Raw genomic sequence first — 22255 nt, 5'->3', positions numbered from 1 at the left:
TCCCTTTAAAATAATTTATTATTTAAAAAAATTATGTGTGCTTGTATGCCTAAGGAGGTCAGATGAGGGCACTGGATCCTGCCTGGAGCGTTACAGGCTGTTGTGAGCCTCCCAAGCCGGGTGCTGGGAACTGAACCAGGGTCCCCTGGAAGGGTAACAAGTGCTCGTAGCTGCTGAGCCATCTCTCCAGCTACTCACAGCAACCTTTGAGAGGTATGCTCTGTTGGGAGATCAGCAGGACTATGGCTAGGTGAAAGGTCAAGGTATTTCCTCATGGCATTAAAAAGCACTTTAAAGAAATTTAGCCCTTGTTTGGAGAAAAAAAAAAAAAGACTTTTTTTTTTAAAGGACCACCATTATAGGGCTGGGGATACAGCTCAGTTGTAGAGTGCTTGCCTAGCATGTGTGTGGCACTGGAAAAATTTAAAAAATAGATAATTTAGAGCCTATAATCTCAGAAGAACCACAGGGATGGCACCATATGCCTCAATGGAGACATTTCCTGGGATTAAGGAGCTGGAGGGAGGAGCCCTGTGCCTCAGAGATAATGGGTGGTATGCCACAGGGTTTTGGCTGAGGTGGACGTGCCCATTTCTCAGGTTAACAACTAAGGCAGCCTAAGTGTTTTGAGGGCTCAGAATGACTCTTGGCTACTCTCTTCTTGGATGGGAAGAGGTGTCCCTGCTGGTCATCAATGTGGTCTCTCAGCAGCACAGAAGACACTGACCTCGGGTATGTATGTAGCTGTGATGGCAAGACCTGTAATTCTAACTCTCTACATATGCATCATCAAATAGGCCACATACTCAATTTCCACTCCCTGGGAGCTCTTGCAGAGGCCCCAGCCTATGTCAGTGCTCCAGATCCTCCCAGAATGCTCCAGATCTAAGGAATATACAGACTCCCTCACAGACACTATGCTGAGCTTGGCAGGGTGCTGCCACATCCACCGACTACCCTCATCTATGAAATGTGGACTCTGGGCAGACGGGGTTGTCAGAATGCCAGTTTCAGCTTTATGACTACTTGCTTAGGTGAGACAGGTGGATTAGATGAAAGAGGCATGTTCAGGGTGGGGAGGCTACAGAAGACACAGGCCCTATTCTAGTTTCAGCTCTTATTTAATCACAGAACTAGTTAAGCAGCTGTTAAGTAATTATTTAAAATGTGCAAAAGCAAATTCAATAAATTTCTCTTAAAACAAGTGAAAATAGAATAAAGACAGACTGTAAAAACGCTTAAGTCTGAGCTAATGTTCCAGGTGAGACTAGGTACTTTCAAGGGCATTATGGCTGTAGTTGTGGGATAACACTTCAAATGACACATATCTGAAATAATAGCTAATTGGACAATTATAAGGTTATCATTTATGCTTAGGCAGGACTGTCTGCTTTCCTTAAAAAGTCAACATATAAAAATGTTACAAAGAATATTTTTGGCTACAAACCTAAATGTGCTTTTGACCGTTAAATACATTATCAATTAAAGCAACCAATGACTTCATAATTAAGGTAAATTATGATACCTTTGACTGGTTATCCCAGATTACAGAAATATTCCAACCCTAATGTATTTGCTAATGTTTTTAGATTGTGAATACTGATTTAGGCTTATGAAGTTATAATTTATGAATGAAGTTAAGCCAGGCTTGGTGGCTCATGCCTTTAATCCTAGCACTTAGAAGGCAGAGGCAGGTGAATATCCATGAGTTCAAGGCCAGCCTAGTCTCTAAAAACAAAACAAAATGAACAACAACAAAAAAGTTAGTGATGATTTTTGTAGATGGAAAAAAAATCAATTGAAGCAGTACAGTTAAATTTGGATTTCTATATTAATCCATCAACACAGACGCTTTCTAGTTATCAAAATAATTCCACTCTATGATAGAAAAAAAGAATATTTACCATCAAAACTAATACTTGCAACCTTGGTATATTTACTTTCAGAAGCTTTTAATGTAACTGGTTTAAAATGTACCGTTATAGCGTCATTTTGTGGTGTAGGTCGAACACTCTGCAAAGAAAAAAACGAAATCTTAGTCTAGTAGTTTAGCTAGAAAAGTAAAGCACACTCAAAATTAAGGCTTAATGTCTGCCATAGCTGTAAATAAAATAGGAAAAGTGCAAACCTTACTTTCATTAGAATACCTTATGAAACAAAGTGATGACAAAGAAACCAGATATAAGATTAGTGAATATGAATCTAAGGACAAAATCACACAAGGGCAAACTTAAAGATCTTATTTTCTACATGAATGTCTACTTTGTGAGCAAAGGGGACATGAAAACAACATGAGACCCATCTGTCTTGAAGAAACCCATACACCAATGGGCTATGGAGCTGCCCTCCAGTGGGAAGAATGAGCTGTGACACCCAGGTGTACTCTGCAGTTGTTTCTGCATGGACTGGCAGTGTAAGCAAGTCCCCCTGTCAAGGGGCAGGCTACACTACTAGCTGTGCACTGGACAATAAAGCCAACTACAGAGGTACTTGAAATTCAGGCTAGAATGCTTTCAACTTAGCAAATTGGGTCTATTCACACAACTAAACCTAAAATTAAAAACAAAACAAAACAAAGCAAACAAAAACAACAACAAAACCCAGTGAAAAATAAACACATCTTAAGATCTAGTTATTTTTTATTGTCCTTAATGATACAAATCAGTTAAACTAAAAAGACTTCAAAGATGCCAACCCCTTCCCCACTGTTTTGATAAAGAGAGGCTCACATTTTACAGTGATGTTTCCAAAGTCAAGCACCAAGAGGAGGGCTGAAGCCAGGTTTCCTGACTTGATATATGGTCACCATCTGACATCCCACTGCACAAAAGTGTTTTCATGCAATCATGGTATTGTGCACTAACCCAGATTCAAAAGTATTTATCAAATTATGACTGTGTGAACTTGATGCAAAACCTATGACTTCCCATAGGAAGAATCTTCCCTGTGTGAAGCTCAGGTACACTTGTGCCCAGGGCTGGCACATTGCTAGGTTCTTCCCCATTCTCAGCTGACCCTTTCTGTTCACTGATGAAGGAGAATCCTATCCAGACTGAAGGCACAACAAGCATGTGACAAGATGTGAAGAAAGACACTGCCCTGTGGCTTGGTGTTTGCTATGGCAGGGAACTAAGACGAGTGTAATAACTCCAGGGCCTGCCAGGGTGGCTGGCAAGTCCTTACAGGTCCTAGATGATGGCCCTAAGGATGATTCTTGCAGTTGCTTGTACTGGAATTCTTAATAGACGTGGCTTCTGGCTTCCCACTCTCTTGCATTTTATCTTTTCCAATTAATTCACTTTTCCTTGAAGAATGTTTTCTCATTCTCAACCTCAGACTGGGGTTGGAAACTGGATGACTTGTTTAATATTTTACTTTTCAATGAAGCTTACTGTTAATAACAACCACCTGAAATACAGATTTCTTCATTCCCTTAAGGGTATGCATGTATTTTTGAGATTAAACAAAGAACTGTTTGAACTGTTAGCTAAGCTACATATTGAAGATAGTTTCATTTGCTTTCATTATAGTATTTTAGCACACTAACAATTTTTCCAAGAGAGGGAAAGCAGTAGAATGAATACACACACACACACACACACACACACACACACACACACACACACACACGAGACAACCTAGTAGTGATACAGTTGGAGCCTAAACAAGCTGCCACATACTCAGGTTCATTTTTCCCACCTGCAAAAACATCCTGGGAGACTGGAGTAGATATTTTCTAAGGTATTAATCTGTCTACAGACTTTTGTGAATCCGTTTACTTGCTACTTTGATCTTGAGCTTGTGGCTTGCTAGAGAGTTAGCCTTGTAAGCTGAGGTCTCAGAGGGCTCCCACGGTAACAGCTACCTCCCCTTCACTGGCTACTGTGTGTGAGAGAGCAACAATGGAAGCACAGCCATGTCCCGACACGCTCACACACTGAGGTGGTTCATCAGGAAGCACTGCAGCATGTTCTGAGTGGCAGCAGCTTGTTCAAAGCCGTGCAGAAAAGAACAAGTCATGTTTTTTGCTAAGACAAAGTTATTGTAAGCAGAAAGAACTTAAATGTAAAAAAAAAAAAAAAAAAAAAAAAAAAAAAAAGTTCTCTTACTTCAAATGCAATACTTTAAGCATTTTCGAAATCAGAGGAAAAATTTACATTCAGAATTATTACCTTAAATCATACTGCACTAATAGTAAACAAATACACAATTGGTGACTCACTTTATACAAATGGTCTGAACTGTTCACTCATTAAAATAAACTTTAATTACCAGGTAAAACCCATTTGTCTAAGGAAATAAAAACAAAGCAAAGCAAAAAAAAAAAAAAATCAGAGCAAAATACTTAAAAGTTCATTCTGGTGATAATCTGAAAAATACAAAATCATTACCTTATAATAAACTTATTTATATTAATTATTTTAGTATTAGTTACTAACTATTGCTTATTCAAAGATAATTAAGAAGTGGGGAAATATGGCAAGATTCCCAGGAAAGGCAGCCTGCATACATTTATAATATAATTGTAGCCTTTTCTTGTGATATTCAAATCAAACTACTACTCAATGATTCAAGTGAAAACAAGAGTCCACTTGGGAGGCTGAGGCAGGTGGATCCGTGAGTTCAAAGCCAACCAGTGAGGTCCAGGGCAGCTAGAGCTATAGAGTGATATCCTGTCTCCAAAGAGTCCAAGATAACATTGAAACCATAGAAGCATGTCAGCAGCAAGCAAGGGGAAAACCCACTAGTACATTGCAATTGGATCCTTAATATTTTGTGCAGAAATTCACTGAAGCAAACACCAAGCTGACCTTCCTTTGAAGACATCTAAGGCACATTAGTGTTTATGTGGAAGGCTATTTTCTCAAAGCTACATGATAGACAGGGCTTGAATGTGGGTGTTCTGTCCCTTACCAGATGAGGAGCCGTATTTATAATTACCAGTATCTTGCACTGAGGAGGGCTATAGTGTTTAAAAAGAGGATCAGTTCTGGGAAGAGGGATTACAAAACAAAACAAAACTTCAATACTGAGCACTGTCTGGCCCGGCCTTAAAATTGCACATGTATAGGAAATGGTAGAGGATAACATTTTTTCTAAAAACATACCAGCCTCTAATCTTATTATAATATGCAAGAAATGCTGAAGTAAACAGAAACAAAACAAACTTAATTTCTCTGAAAACTCAGTTTGCAGTGTATGGAGGAGAGAAGTCTAAGCTACTGTGACCTTGCCAACTGAACACCATGATAGCTTTGGCTGGTCTCTTTTATCATCTACACTTGTGCCAAAGTAGCTATAGTGTTCTCCTACAACATGTAAGTCTCCTAAAGTTGCTCTTTTTATTAAGATCCCATTGTTTTCTTATTGCACTTTCATGAACCCAAAGAAGCTTGGTTTTAAAGTAAGCTCAGTGGAGGGGAACTATGGCGGTCTGACTCATAGCTCCACTTATAAAAGATAGTGTAATACATAGTTGATGTTTAAATAATTATTAAATGAATGAGTAAATGGATGAAAGAAGACCAGGTTTCTCATATTCCACAGGCTACCACAATACAGGACTTAACTCGGGTGTTAAATCCCCCCCCTCTCTCTTACACACACACACACACACACACACACACACACACACACACACACACACACACACACACACACACACGGTTGGGTGGGGGAAGGAAGTATAGAAAAAAACTTACTGTTATTGGTACATCCTTTGTTCCTGAATTTAATAAATGAAGATTTAAAACTTTTGGTAGATCTGTTAAAAATGGAGGAAAAGAAGTGTTTCTTTAAAAGATGTGCTTCATAGAAAATCAGAATCTTTACCTTATTAGATATTAAGTTGAAATTATTCTAGAATGTGAACTATAATGACAATCCCGTTAACAAAAGAAACATTAGGAAGAAGTCACTACCCATCAGTATACTCCTTTGTTGTATAAGAGCTGCCCCAATCACACCCAGCTTAAATAATCAGACCAAAATAAAACAAAAATGTAGTGTGTAACTCTTAGTGAACTCAGACATTACTTAGTTTTCCAACAAGGCAATTACAATGCAAAATTACCACATTCAAATCAAAGCAAACTGGTGGTGGTGGGGCACACATTTAATCCCAGCACTTGGGAGGCAGAGGCAGGTGGTGGATCTCTGGAAATTCAAGGTCAGCCTGGTCTACAGAGTGAGTTCTAGGACCGCCAAGGCTGTACAGAGAAACTGTCTCAAAAAACTGAAGGGGAAAAAAAAAAAAAAAAAAAAAAAAAAAGCAAATAAGGTCTTTAATCCTGGGCAAGTCTTATTTACAAATGGTTCAAATCAAGTATTTGTACTTTTTCTTTAATAAAAAATCTTAGCTTGATTGTTTATGATTTTAGAATTGGAATTCTTTCTTTGACCACTCAGGATAAACAATATCATTCATTATAATGTAATTGAATAATTCATGTCTTTAAAAAAATCCAGAGGTAAATCTTTTTACTTCCTTTATTTTACTACTGAAAAAAAATATTCATCACAATTGAATGTGTGAGGAACTGGTTTAAGAAACTATCTTCTACTGGAAGATTCAAGTTACTTATTCTATCACCTGGGAAGCAGGTTTCTTAGAAGATTTCTAAAAGATCACATGACCCACTGAGAAATAACTTTCAAAGATGAATTATAAAGTAGAGCCATCAGAACTGAATCCTAATTGGATCATTTTAGAATGAGAATAGCACCCACAGGCTCGTATATTTTAATGCTTGGTCTCCAGAGGCAGACTATTCTGAGGACTGGGAGGTGTGGCCTTGTTGGAGGAGGTGTATCACTGGGGGTGGGCTTTGAGGTTTCAAAAGCCCACACCAGGCCCAGTTTCTCTCTGCCTCCAACTTGCAGATTACATGTAAGCTCTTAGCTACTGCTCCAGCACCACGCCTGTCTGCCTGCAGCCACACTCCCCCCCTCCATGATGTTCATGTATTAACCCCCCGGAATTCTAAGCAACACTCTCACCCCATTAAATGCTCCCTTTTATAAATTGCCTTTGCCATGGTGTCTCTTCACAGCAACAGAAAAGTAACAGAGAAAGACCCATAAAGACTTTTGCTATTTTACCTTGTGTTCGAAGTGTTCCAAAATCTAACATTTCAGTTGAGGAATAAATTCCAGGAGCTGGGAAAACAGAACAGTGAACAATTACCTTTCACTTAGCCACTGAGAACAGAACAAACTTTGCATTTCTTCAGTTCTCCACTGACCTGTCGTAACTTCAACCTCAACGGGGAGAATGATGAACTCTGTGCTGTCTGATGCATTTGTCTTTATTCTTATGAAGGCTGTATGATTATCTGCTTCTCTGGAGGAAAAGCTGGCTCTCATCACTCCCTTAGTTTCATAAGGAGGGATTTCCTGTGAGTAAACAGACATATGGTGATATCTTGCTTGTACAAATAAAGCCTGTCCGAAGGTGGGAGAATGGAGCTTGCTACTAGCTAACCATAGAGGTCTGGAGGGCTGTACAGAGTGACAGGAAGTGAGGAAGCTGGGCGGAAACAGGATATAAGCAGGGAGAAACAGGAACTGGCTCTCTGGTCTGCTGAGCCTAAGGAGGTAAGGTGGCAGTGGCTTGCTCCTTCTCTCTGATCTCTCGGCTTTTTCCTCTGTATCTGACTCTGGGTTTTTATTTCTTAGACAAATTAAGAACTCCATTTACAAGGCAATGTAGCACAGCATATGGAATGCTGCACAACTACCTTGTTTATTCAATTGGATGATACAGACCGAAGGTGCATATTATTTTATATATCTACCAAGAAAATTAAACATACGTTTCACTGTTTGTAACACATAAAAGCTCCAATTTTATAGAGTGTTACAATACAAAAACACGAGTTTTTTAGAGCTGCTGATGTATGTTGTGTCAATGCAAGTTAATCAAGCCAATGGTCCGAAAGCAACTAAAAGCTCAAAAACCTCTTAAAAGCATAACCAGTCTTGAAAACCAGCTATTTTTTTTTAACATGTCACAGTTGTGTATACAGTCCTGAAATTATCCAATGGAAATGTCCCCATGAGAGGGCAGTATTTTCCAGAAGTGCACAATATTCTCCAAATGATAACCAGGAGGACTTGGATTCTGCTTTCCTTTCATTTAAAACCTAACGCTTCACCAAGTACACTCAAATAAAGCTCTTGGTGCACATGTACACACATAGATGTAGACACATGGACACACACAGCATAAACTTTCAGTTTTCTAAATGACCACACCCACACAGGTACTACATTAGAAGGAAGACTCATTGGAACACAATGGGGGTGAGGCATATAAATTCTTTTCCAGATTTTAGAACTATTTGGCTGCCTGAAAATTGCTGAATTTTTCTGCAAACCACTTGTAGCTTATTCTAGGAAAACCTTGTGTTCAAGAAGTTACTGGTCCTCACCTATCCCTATTTCCCTAACTCTGTACTCTCAAATTAGAAAACAGGAGACTGGAAGCCTGGCGGGGGGTGGGGGGGTACGGATGGACAGACAGATGGACTCCAGATGTGCTTTCCAACTCTTGGAAGTTGATTCAACCCTGGGACATTCTCATATATAGTGAAGTGGGAAAGGGTGACATCAGGCACAAAACAGACAGGAATGTGGAGCTGGCTGGCAAAAGGGTACTTATAGACAGCCAAAGTTCTGCCCCTGTTTATACAGCCTGCAACCTATCATGAAGCCCCGGTTCCCAATTCATGTTAAACCTTTATATCAACCATGGGACCTTGGGCAGCATATAATAAATAAGATAACCACAAGAGTTACAGCTGTGCCTTGGGAACTGCATCTCCCAATGGTTGGAATCAATCTTGGAGGTTAGACCTCTTTGAGGTGAAGATAGACTGCTCTTACTATATAAATAAATCTCGATGCTCGTGGTACTGCACATCTTTAATCCCAGCATTTGGAAGGCAGAGGCAGAGACAGAGGCAGGTGGATCTCTGTGACTTCAAGGCCAGCCTGCTCTACAAAGCTACACCCTGTCTCTCAAAAAATAATAAATAAATAAAACAAAACAAGCAAACAAAAAACAAAGCAAAACAAAAAACCCTCAAAATATCATTTTCCTTGTGGTTTTGACCCCCATCCACTTTCAGGGCCTTTCTATATATCCATCGTGCAGGGAAATCTAATCTGCTACAATTTGGGAGGGAAAAGACCATTTTATTTCATGAATATGTCTCTACAGCATAAATATTCATAAAACTTACTTAGAACCTACAACACAGAATCAACTGGGTTGCTCCCTCCACTTAGAGACAGCCCATTGCAATCTGTCTTTGCTAAGCAACCTCTGCTTCCCCTTCCCAGTGTCTCAGACCTTCTCCTATGACAAGACAAGGACTGCAGATTCTTTGTTTTCACTCAAGGCTTATAGGAATCATTACTGGTTATTAGTTTTTGCAGTCACATGGGGCATTAAAAGGTCATGTTAATTTCTGTCTGGGTTCATTATAGTTCTTAGCTATTCAGAAGTCTAAATTCTTTTATATTCATTTAGAAATTTTCTAGTCATCACATATCAGTTTCAAGAGTATGAAAAAACAATCTATGATGGGGAATACTAATTCAAGACATAAATTCACACATCCCCAGGTGTAAATAGAGCGGTTCAATACTCTGTAAAATAGAAAATAAAAAAAAAAAAACTGTAGTTGTGTCAAAGTTTCAAAGTTGGGTATAAACTTGTCATGTAGTGGAATTCTATAATGTAAGTAACATCAAATATCTGCTATAAGGTGACTTGTTTAGAGTCTACCAGTAGTTATGGAGACTATTCTAAAGTGTATTGTGCTTCTCAGTGCCTCATTCTGTTTTGTGTGTATGTGCTCACAAGTGCAGGTACCCACTGAGGTCAGCATAGTCAGATCTCCTGGAGCTGAAGCTGCAGGTGGTTATGAGCCACCAGATGTGGGTGTTTGAGAACTGAACTTGGGTACTCTGAAAGAGCACTACATTTTCTTAACCGATGAATCATCTCTTTGGTAGCTCATTCTTAGAGCAGATTTCTGGGTTATATATTTCTAATTCCACTCTTGAAAGTAAATACGAAATGGAAAGATTCTCAAAGGGTTGCTTTAGCAAAGGTATACAGAATGTGTTTTATTTCTTTTAAAATCATATAATATACCTTTTCTCCTTGTATTTTAAGCCCTGTTGAATCTACGGGTGAACCAAAATGTTCTAATACACTAGTAATAGTAAGCTTTAAGTAATTGTGGTTAGTAAGTCATTTCAAAATGACTTGTTTACTGTTGGGATCATGTGATAGACTTTCACTCTCTCTCTCTCTCTCTCTCTCTCTCTCTCTCTCTCTCTCTCTCTCTCTCTCTCTCTCTCTCTCTCCCCTCCCTCCCTCTCTTCCCCCCTGTGTGTGTGTGTGTGTGTGTTCTATTTATTTTTTATTTTCTTGGTTTTTGGAGACAGGGTTTCTCTGTGGCTTTGGAGCCTGTCCTGGAACTAGCTCTTGTAGATCAGTCTGGTCTCAAACTCACAGAGATCTGCCTGCCTCTGCCTTCCGAGTGCTGGGTTTAAAGGCGTGCACCAATACCACCCAGCTTGTATGTTCTTTAAAACCAATATTGTTTTCAGGCTGAATTTTTTTAACTTAAGAAAAAAGATTTATTTATTTCTATTTTATGTGAATGGGCATTTTGCCTGCATGCATGCTTCCCTGATGTATGCGGAGGCCAGAGGAGGGCACTGGAAACCCTGGAACTAGAGTGCCTCCATGTGGGTGCTAGGAACTGAATCCTGGTTAGAGAGCCAGTATTCTTAACTACTGAGCTATCCCTCTAGTCACCCCTCCCTCCTGCCCTGCATCCTGATAATCCTTTTGACGTATATTTTCTTTACACAAAAATTTTGGACACATTACCGGAAAGTGTCTTATTTTAAACAAGATATAGGTTAACAAGATTAATCTTGATGTAAAAATACCATCTTTTTTACATACTGAAAGAATATCTGAAAAGTAATTATAAATTAGACCAAGTTTATAATTTTGCCAATTTTTTTTATGCTGAATCATTATACCACATACCTATAAATAATTTCTTTTCATTTTGTAAACTGTTTCAATTTATTATGCTCATAATCCATTCTTAATGTTATATATCAAAAGACCAGTTTTGTTGATTTGAATGCCCTCTTGCCATAGACCACCAGAACTTTTGTCATGTGGTATGTAAGGAATGGTAGGAATAACCATAAATGGTTCCATGAACCACTTAAAAAAACAAAAGAAAATGACTGACTTCCAGTGAGAACACACACAAGAGCAAGCTGGGCTGCCACTCACCCACAGCTTCCTGGTACCTCCTTGCTGACCTGTTGGAAGTTCTAGGTGAAGGTCTCCTCCACTAGAGTACATTTCTACAACCTGGGACAAAGCATACACTGTGGTTACAATAAAAAATCACTCTTATCACAAGTGGTTTGCTGAAATGGAGAAGTTAGCATCCTCACTGCTGATTGGAAGGATACAAACAGATAAATGTAGGCAAGTACCACACAACCATCATTCATCTGCATAAACAACAGCATTTTTAAAATTACATCAAGGTAACTTTGAAAAGTTGGAAGCAGTGTAGCTTCAGAAATTAGATTTTAGGAAGCATCAGAACACTTTCTTTTTTTTCCAAATAAAAATGCATGTAAATGTGTTGGAAATAAAAATTTAAGGCCAGGTAGGTGTGGTGGCACATGTTTATTATCTCAGCTCTTGGGAAGTTGAGGCAGTCTTGAATTCAAGGTGATCTTCAGCTTGGGGTACATGAGACCATCTCAAAAAGAACAAAAAAAATTTATATATATACACATAAATTTTATATAACTAGATCTAGTGGTAGATCCAATAATCACCAGAGCTGTGAAATAATGAAAAGATAAACATGCTGAGATAATATGTAACAATTCTAATGAAGATCAAAACACTTGGTTTCTGAGCTGAGTATATACCTGGCATGTGCAAAGCCCTCCTGAGTTTGAACCCCAGTACCACACACACACAAAGGTTTCTGAAGAGGGCATAACCAACTGTACACAGTTGGAAACGAGGAACTTCTCATGGTCTATTGTATTCAGAGTAATTACAGCTGAAAACAGTTGGATATTTCAAAGATCATAGAGAGGATTCTGAGTGTTTCTCAGAATCTTCATTATCTACTGTATACATGTAGTGAAATGTCAATGTGTCCCATAAATATGTGCAGTTACTATGCTTCAATTAAAACAAAAAATACAAAAATAATTGTTTCTATTGGCAGTACAATCAAGGTAAAGGCAAGCAGGGTCCTAAGGCTTGTGCCTACAGTGATTTAAAGATGACTTTATTGAAATAACCACTGGTGTCCAATAAACGACACATATTTTTACTGTATATCTTGAGAATTGCTGACCTTTGTGTATATATATGAGGTCATCATTGCAATTTAGATATTAAATACAGTCACTGCTCTAAAAATTTCCCTATGCCTTTTGGAGCTTATTTCTATCTCTCTGTGGTTACCTTTTCCCAGGCAAATCCATTCTTTAGCACAGTGCTGGGGTTACAAGCTAGTACTGCCATGCAAAAGTCTTTCAGTGGGTACTGGGCATTAGAATTCAGGTCCTCAGGCTGAAAAAACAAGCATCTTACCCACAGAGCCACCTCCTCAGCCCTCTTCTAGAGTTTTCTACAAATGGAATAAATAGTATGTGCTTTTATGTCTGGCCTAGTTTTATTTTTTCCCCCTTTCAGTTTAATTACTTTGAGATTCACCATGATATATCAATAGTTCATTTTTTTTTCTATCTTTACATTTGAATCAGCTTGATTTCTGTTTTGTGTTTTCATTTTGCTATGGCCTTCTTCTAATAGGTGGTGTGAACTCTCAATCCTGCTTCTCCTTTCTAAGTTTTGAGAATATAAGTGTGTGCCAACATTCCTGATCTTCTAACAGCTTCTTACACATTCATACACTGATGGACGTCTAGGTTATCACCAGTGTCTGGCACAGTGCTGGGTGACATAAGGTTGCCATAGCTACTGGCTGAGGACACTCGGTATGAACACTTGCCTTCCTTCTTTGGGGCAAACATTAAGGAAGAATGGGTAAGACAGCAGGAGACTTTCCTTTAATGGTAGATAACTCTTGATCTCATAACAAATACATTTCATTAAATTAAATAAATCTGGGCAAAGTGGTGGAAACTTTTACTTGTTTTATCACAAAAAGTCTTCCAGAAAGGAATAAAAAAGAACAAAGCAATAAAACTGCAAAATTCCATGCTGAGGTTTTCTGCTTGCTTTTTTTTCTTTGGGTGTGCTGTGAAGGCCACACACTCTGCAGGCTCATGAACTAAGGTCTTCCTTCATACTGTTACCTACTATTTGGCATAACTGGACATTGTTGAGCAGCAGAATGTTTGTCTAGCAAGTGCAAGGCCTGCATCAACCCCTACCTTCAACAACAAACAAGGACTAACTGGAAAAACAGTAGAGAAATTAAATTAAAGAGAGAATAACTAGGTAACAACAAAGACGGGGGGGGGGGGCAATATTTAAACAGCTGTAGACTGACCAACATCTCTTCAGCCCACCTAGAAAATCTTACTATTTTATATCACTTTGGGACTGTGATAGAATAAGATTTCATGCTAAGCATTAATTCCCACCAAAATGAGAATTAATTAAAATTACCCCCAGAAACTCACCTGTAATGGCTCACTGTGAGGGTTGTGTATGTTTATTATGGGTGAAAAGCTGCTGTTTACAGGGACTCTGGCCCCAAGAAATGGCCTTAACCGATATGGATTTGGAACCCCAACACCAAATACCTGTTTCAAAGGGAAATAAGAAGTTCCAGAGTTAATTTTTTAACTATTATTTCCATAGTTACAGTTCTACTTGATCTATGGAAAACAGTCAATCTAATTTTGATGTGAGAAATACTAATAACTTCTCAAGATGATGGTACAGACCTGTTTTACTCTGTATGTCCATCTAGAATGACTTCTGTAATATACTGGAAACCAAAATGTACACAGCCCTTCACTAGACCATGAGGCACACACAGAGAAGCAAACAGGGAGCTGAAAATGTCCCTACTCTGTTAAGAGATGGCACTGTGACTCAGACAATGCTCAGATATAGCCCAGGCTCAGGTTAGTGCCACATGAGAACACCTTATCTAGGTAGACAGAGAGGGGCAGCTATTCAAATGACAAATGGTTATTGTCTATGATGCACTAAGCACAGGCACATATAGTTTAATAGTGAACATACTAAATAACATGCCTGTGCTCACAGCTCTTACTCTAGTACTGGGCAGATATAAAGAGGGATTCTTTTAGAGTTTGCTGTGATTATAGAGTAAGTCAGAGACTGTACAAGGAGCTGGAGAAGAGTGAAAGGTAGCTAGATACCCTGTAAGCCAGAGAGATGACACTAGCTTGACAAAGAGCAGGGGCAGTGCTGAGGGAAGCAGGCAGACCTCAGTATATTTAGGACAAAGAGGAAAACCAGGTAGAGAAAGTATAGATGGTGGACTAGAATACAGCAGGCCACTGAGGCTCATCTCAAGAACAATCCGATTATACCCCATAGAAAATACAGACTGACTATGACCAGCTGGGTCTGCTGTTAATGCCCCTGGAGAGTCATGCCCTTCATTCTTACAATAGTCTACTCATTAAGTCAACAAGTGTGGCCAGGAGTATAGCCAGGTGGTAGAGTGTATACCTAAAATAAACAGGGCCTTAGTTCATTTCCTGGCACTAAAATTAAGCAAGTCACAACAAAAAGCAACAAATAAAGACAAATATAAATAAATAGAATTCAAACCCCATAATCTTCAGTAAGTCTAAGTACCCAAAGTCTAACATCCTGATTTTCTCTTCTCCTTGAGTTTATAAAGTGATCTCTTAAAGGTTATTAGATTTGCTGGCTATTATCTGTACTGAAAAGGAAATATAAATTCTGGTTCTTACCTGGTAAGTGAACACCCCATGATTAGATGTATTAATAAATAAAGTATTTTCTACATTTCCCACTACTCTTGCAAGAAAAACTACATCAAACGATGTATTTCCTCCTGGAAGAATTTTCTGAAAAAGAAAAGCAAGGAAGTTAAATTCATTATCAAAAATGTCAGTGCATACTGACCAACATCAGACAGCTGAAGTTCTGCAAAACAAACAAATCATTTCCATAAACTAGCTGTTTCCCCTTAAATGTTTAATCTTCAAGTTAGCCATACTGAAAAATAATATATCTTCATTACCTACCTTCATCCTTTACCAGCCTAAAGCCCTGCTCAACAGATAGCTCCTTTGGGCTCTGTTCATTCAAAGGTCACTAGACTGGAATAAAGCACCTAATTATACACTGTTAGCTCTAAGATCAGATAATCAAACAGGCCCCAGGCTGAAGCTGAAATTGTTATATAGATGCACTGTTGTACTACTGAAAACAATAAGGCTGGGTCCCTATCCCCCACCTCTGCCATTTCTCCATATGAGGGATGAAATATCCCTGCAACTTAAATTAGGAAAGAAGGAACTCATTCCTATTGCTTCCTGCAGACCAAGAATGTCATCATAATCAGTAAACTAAAATTTTATTACAACAAGGTAATAGAGGATATTCCATGAAATTCAAGACTGAGGGTATAGTTTTGTCTGCAATGCAGCCTTAAGGAGCATTTAATATGTAAAGCTATCAATCTCTCTTATTCCACTTCTTCTGTGAGAACTCTAAAATGCTAACTAAATTATAGCTCAAAGCATATGGCACTGAGACTCTGGCTAGATCCTAGGATGAAGCAAGCTAAAAAGACTCCTTTTGCATTATCAGCAACAACCCCCCCCAAAAAAAATTAAAAAAAAAACCCCAACTTTTCTTTAACCTGTTACACAAAATGTATGGATGACGAACATGTATGTCCAAATAGAGATGGAATATGAACACTGGCTCACTACAGTAGAGAATGGGAAGACACCAGGGCTATCATATAAGAGGACAAAAAGAGCTCATCTGAATCTTCACATATTGTTAAAGGCTGAATGTGGGCTCAAGGGTAGTATAGCACCCCTAGAAGCATAGACAGAAGGGGAATTCCCACCTGATCCTGAATTTAAGAACGAGCTTAGGTCTGGTGAATTTACCACAACACAATTCTGAATAACCCACTGACTATTAAATAGTCACACATTAATATAAATATTTTCAATTGATTTGAAGTGAAAAAACATTTTAACACATACAAGCAGCAGTTAAAATAATAATTAGGAGAAATTTTAAAACAACACTTATTTATATTTCTGCTTTGAGAAAAGGAGTAAATGAAATCCAAAGTAAGTAAGAAGAATTAAGCTAGGTAAAATGTGATGAACTAGAAAGCAGAAAACATCACTAAAATAAGTAAAATGAAAGCTGGTACTTCAGAGCTACAAAACTGGTGTTAGAAACTCCTGTATTGAATGTGTGAAGAGAGAAGGAGAATGCATGAGAAACTGAACATGCATGGCATTCTACATGTTTTAGTTCTATGCTATACGCCTCACATGCACATCTATACACTATGGAACTATGAAGGACTGAAGGAAGATAGATAGATAGGGCTCCTCTGAGAAAGATGGTAAAGTAGTATCCATCTCTGTGTTATCTGGGGAAGGAGAAACACCTGGCTAACAAAAAATAAGACTATTCCATACCAACAGAGGTTAGGAAACCAGTAAAGGCCACGGAAGGAGAGAAGCTTTCAAAAGAGCAGGATAGAACACATCAGGGAAAGAAACAGGGGAAGGGAATAATGGAGCAGCAAGGATTAAATGGAGTGGGGGTAGGAGGGCAGGGTAGAGGAGGAGAAATGGAAACCCACTACTGTAGAAGCTTCTTAAAATACATACATATATGCATATAAAAAGAGTTTACACTATAATGGGGACAGCACCCTAACTAGACACCCCAGCACCTCTTTGAGTTATTGGCCATCAGAGTTCCATAAACCCCCAAACATTACAAGCTATTACCAATGTTCTTGGTCATTATCCAGAGCTTGATGGTAAGACCCTATTGCTAAAGATACCTCATACTTGAGTCATAGAACATGGAAAAATCTAGCTGGTACTCACCTAGAAGCTGCATCCCTATTGGCTAGCTTTCACAGTGTTGGAAGGTGCTATGCATGCTACCAGAGAAGAAAAGTAACCATTAATGCCATCCAGCTGTGAACCCTACAAGCTGCAATTACTACAGGTGTGACAAGACAGGCTCACTGGTGCACCAGTGGCATGCATGTTTCGGGAATAACTAACTACTTTATGCTTGGATCTAAGGCCTGCTCCATGACATGGAACTAATACCTAGCAATTTTAATGGAGCCAAAGAACCTGTGGCTAGATAGGCCCTGGTGGAGAACCTACTAAACTCTGCTAAATGGACACAGTATGAATGTAAATTGCATCTCTCAACCCTCAGACAAGTGTCTCCTTGCAGTAGATGACAATTAGCACAGACCCTTCACCTGGTCAACCTTAAGCTAATAAGACTGGGGAGTGTTCAGCCCTAATGGGGCCATACAAATCCCAAGGCTCAGGGATCTTCTAGGAAGAGGGGGTGAAAAGATTTTAAGGGGGTAGATAACTTCAAGAAAACAGTTTTCTGGACACAACCAGGCAGCTACAAATAGGAACCCAAGAGATTTTAACAGCAAACACAAGACCGCTGTAAACTTGAGCCAGACAAAATTCCAAGAGGAAGAGGAGGGGAGGGGAGGGGAGGGGAGAGGAGGGGAGGGCATAAAATCCTACCATGAGCTGGCAATTTATAGCTGCTGGGGAAGGAAGAGTCAGTTTTCTTTAATGGTGTGACCCCTGGCAGGTCAACCACCCTCTAATGAAGTCCTTACTCCCAAGAGTAGTTGGGCAATAGAAACTGGATTTGAAGAGTTAAAAAACAAAACAAATAACCATACAAAGTCGGGTGGGTAGGGAGGTGAGGGTGGATCTAGGAGTTGTTGTGTGGGGGGAGTGAGTGTTAATAAATATACAATGTATGAAATTCTTAAAGAATTAATAAAAGTATTATTTTAGAAAGTAGACTGTCCCAAGAGAGAAAGGACAGTCCTTCTGAAATCCACAAAAGGTGTGACAAGACCGTTGAAAGTGACGAGAAATAGATGTGTTACCATGGAAAAGCAAGCCACAGTTAACGCAGCTGCAGCTCTCTCGTTGGGGCATGGAACAGAAGCCTCAATTGAAAGGTAAACGAGAGGGCCTTGGTGAAACAGGACCACCAGTCCTCTCACAGAACAAGACCACAGCTTTCTCAAGTCTCAAATCTAATTATGGGTCTTCCTGAGACAATGACTTCTCTAACAGGGTGGGTCAGCAGTAAGGAGTTCTGGGTCAGAGGGCAGTGCACAGCAGCTACCTGGAGAGGCAACCTACTGTTTAAAACAAAGTTTCCCTGGAGGCCTGAGCAGCCAGAATTCACAGAGAGAGGAGAGAGGAGAGAGGAGGAGGAGGAGGAGGAGGAGGAGGGGGGGAGAGAGAGAGAGAGAGAGAGAGAGAGAGAGAGAGAGAGAGAGAGAGAGAGAGAGAGAGAGAGAAAGCATGCCATGGGAGACTGAAAAGTGCAGGCAGCATGCTTGTCAGGGCAGTGGATGGACAGAATCCAACACTCACAGCCGCACTCCTCCATCTGGGCAGGAATTGAAGCATGAGGTAAGTGCTGTTGTTTAGTCCCCTCTGCCCAGATAGACCATTAGCCAGAGTAGGAACTGGGGATGGGGGTGGCGCTCAGGAGAATGGGAGACTGAAGAGCCAAGGATGGCTAGCAGAGGCCCCTGGCAGGCAAAGAGAAGCTACTACAGCGAAGACAATCCTGGAGACTGGACATTTGTACAATGTAGGCTAAGGAGCAGCATAGGATACAGGAAAGACAAGAGTCCTCAAGTTCAACTGACCTGCATATTCCTGCCAGCAGAAAGAAACTGCTCTGACACATTAACAGTTTCCCCTGCTTTTTACCCAGTTTCTCCTTTCCATACCATCAGTAGCATTTTTACCTTATCATATAAAGAACTTCTTGGTTTTAATTTTTTGTTCCCCTCCATACATTGGTTTAATGTTATTTATATTTTCCCCTTTTCTGTGATTGCTCTGGTTTCTCCCTTTTTCATCTGCCTGTACTTCTTAATAGTATTTTTTTAACTTAATTTGTTCTTTAAAGAGCTTTTACATTTTACTTTTTGCTACTTTTATTTGTCTAAGTTTGGTGATGTTTATGATGTGTGTGAATATGTATGCAATTGTATTGTAAATGTGGAGCATGTGTGTCAATGCATGTATGGGTATCAGTATAACAGAGAGGCACAAGAACCATGAAAAAGCAAGGAAACATGACTCCTTGCCTCCTTCCTTAAGACAGGGTTTCTATGTTGACTTCCCAATGCATACACCAGGCTAGCTGTCCTATGAACTTCCAGGGATTCCTGTATCTCTCTATCTCCCATCTCCCTGCAGGAGTGTTAGAATTAGACTCATACTATGTGACTAGTTTTTATTTGGGTTCTGGGGATTTGAACTCGGGTCCTCATATGCAAGTGCTTTAGCCACTGAATCATCTCCCCAGTCTATTTTTTTTTCTTTCTTTTCCCTTCATAACATGTTTCTCCACTCCTTTCGTTTATCTAACTTAGCTCCAATTTCCCCCCTTCCTTGCCTTGTCCTTTACCTCATCCATTTATTATCTTCACATTTATCCTAAATAATTAAAAAAAATTTAAGGACTTATTATGTGATGTGATGAGTGTTTTGCCTGCATGTCTGTTTGTGTACTACCTGTGTGTCTGGTGCCCAACGAGGTAAGAAGAGGGTGTCAGAACCTCTGGAACTGGAGTTATAGATGGCTGTGAGCTGTCATTTGAGTGCCAGGAACTGAACCCTGGTCCTCCAAAAGAGCAACAAGTGCTCTAAACCGTGGCCCATCTGTCCAGCACAACCCTAACTAATTTTTAGCTTCAAAGCAAACTCTCCATTAGTTTTGTCAAGTTTTATTTCATGGTGAACAGTGACACATGCTGAGCTTCATTTTAGCTCTACTTCTCTAACTTGCATGATTTAATGTTACAGCTGCTACAGAAGCTCACGCTTTCCTTTCTACGTGGTACTGGAGACAGAACGCTCAGGGGTAAGATGTTCACTAAAATAGGAAAAGACAGCAAAGCAAACGGATGCACAAACTACAATACAGTGTAACCAGAACCCTGAAAAAGTAAAGAAATATTAACTCCTCCAAATGATCACAGTTCCTCAACAGTCAGAATCAGACCCTGAAGAAGCTAAACATCTGATAGATAACAGCAATTGCCCCCCCCCCACCCCAGGGGGACCAATCATACAGATGAATGAAGTAAGGAAGTCAATTCTCAGCTGAGAGAGAACAAACAGCAACAGAAAAGAGAAAATTAGAAAAGGGAAGTGAAAATCAGCAAGGAAAGTGGGATTTTGAAGACCAAATATAGTTATTGGAAAGGAAAAGCTCAATCAAGCAAATAAAAAATAAATAGTAAAAAGTGTCCCTGGTAGACTTGCCCAAGCAGAAGCTAGAGTATCATGGTGGAACACAAGGTTGAGGAAGAATCACATTCAAACATCCCTGAAGAAATAAACAAGCTTGACTGCAATGACTATGAACTCCGCGATATGATTATGATGCGGAAAGATTATGGAGACGGAGAGAGAACCTACCTAATAACACTATAGCAGAAAACTTCTTAAGTCCAGAAAATGAAATGAACAACTAAATGTAAGAGACACTTAACAGTCTAAGTGGACACAACCAGAGAAGAAGTGCTTCATAACATGTAGTCGAGATGTCAAAAATACAAAGCAGAGCAGACACAGTAGAGCTGCAGGGGAAAAAACCCAACATGTTTACAAAGTGAAACTCATCATAATAAGTATCAGATCCTGCTTGAGCAGCCCTATAGTGAAAAAAGCATGGCACAAATACTGCAAGCCTGTGGCCAGGTTTAGCAGAGCTCTCTTCTAAAATTAATGAAGAAATTAGGACATTTCAAGCCACGCACAAACTAAGGTAGTTTATGACCACTAGGCTAGCACTGCTGTGGTAGAGCTCCATGTAGAGGGAGGGAAGAAAGTCTATAGCATTGGAACTCCATGAGAGGAACGGATGAACACCAACCAGAGAGCTAGGAGGGACTCCATCACGTCCAGCCTAAATGAGCCAGGAAACTCTGAATACTAATAGAAAACAAAGAAAAGTCAAATAATAACTTCCCCCAAAGTATCTCTTAAATGTTAATGGCCTCAATGCATCAGTAAAAAGACTCAGGTGGGTTAACTGGATTGAAAAAATTCAACTGTATGTTGTCTACAGTAAAAGAGAGACACAAGCAAATTTATGAACCAAACAGAAGCTGGTATAGCTATTTTGATATGTGATAGAGTTCAAAATAAAATCTAAAGTGATAAAGAAAGGCATTACATGTTAATAAAAGGCATAATTCTTAACCCCAGAACTTGGGAGGCAGAGGCAGGAAAATGAATGGAACTGGAAAGCATCGTGGCAAAGGAAATAACTCAGATAGTGTCACATCTTTGCTTGTATGTGAATAAAGTCTAATTATAAACGTGTAAGATTGTCATGAAGAAATGATCGTGTCCACCCCTCCCCTACAAAAGGGGGCATTATAGTCATCTCCATGCACACACATTTGACACCTAGACTCACTCAGTCTGGCAAATACAGCAAAGCTCACTTAAGACACCACAGATAACCAGAGCAGTTCTTCATCTGATTTCTCCCCTTACTCATCCACTTTTGATCAACAGTGACTGTTTTATATTAAAATGTAATGTTTCATTTCCTTATGCATAAGGCTTCCGATGCTTTCCTATTCCAGAAAGGACAGAGGTCAAGGCCGCATACAACCTGAGAACCCTATCCCCTGCCATCCCTGGCAGCTTTCACACCAGAGCCTCTGCGATACTACTCTTTCAGACTGCTCTTCAGTATTCTCCATCCAGTCAACTCTGGTCAAACACTGCCTACTTAAAACACACCACCCTTAACACTAAACCCCTTGTTCCACTGCTTTTCTTTTTCTTAGGACATGCAGTCTTCTAAGGTCTCACAAAATATATTTATTATATTTGCTGAAGTCACCAAACCCCGTTAGGGCTAAGTACCATGAGCAGGGATCTCATT

The 22255-nt window shown here is 39.5% G+C and overlaps 1 protein-coding gene across 1 annotated transcript in view; it reads right to left on the bottom strand.

The window, feature by feature from the left end:
* Window positions 1-22255, bottom strand: part of Tmem131 (transmembrane protein 131) — a 143887-nt gene that overhangs the window by 36877 nt on the left and 84755 nt on the right. The window contains exons 6-12 of the mRNA XM_027386850.2: window positions 15007-15123; window positions 13732-13854; window positions 11336-11416; window positions 7245-7395; window positions 7102-7158; window positions 5703-5764; window positions 1905-2013 (exon numbers count right to left, since the gene is read on the bottom strand). Of these exons, the coding sequence (XP_027242651.1) occupies window positions 1905-2013; window positions 5703-5764; window positions 7102-7158; window positions 7245-7395; window positions 11336-11416; window positions 13732-13854; window positions 15007-15123 (700 nt within the window). The remainder of the gene's footprint in view (window positions 1-1904; window positions 2014-5702; window positions 5765-7101; window positions 7159-7244; window positions 7396-11335; window positions 11417-13731; window positions 13855-15006; window positions 15124-22255) is intronic.

Source organism: Cricetulus griseus (genome assembly GCF_003668045.3).
Source record: "Cricetulus griseus strain 17A/GY chromosome 1 unlocalized genomic scaffold, alternate assembly CriGri-PICRH-1.0 chr1_1, whole genome shotgun sequence".
Classification (NCBI taxonomy): Eukaryota; Metazoa; Chordata; class Mammalia; order Rodentia; family Cricetidae; genus Cricetulus; species Cricetulus griseus.
This window is presented reverse-complemented; position numbering and strand designations above follow the sequence as displayed.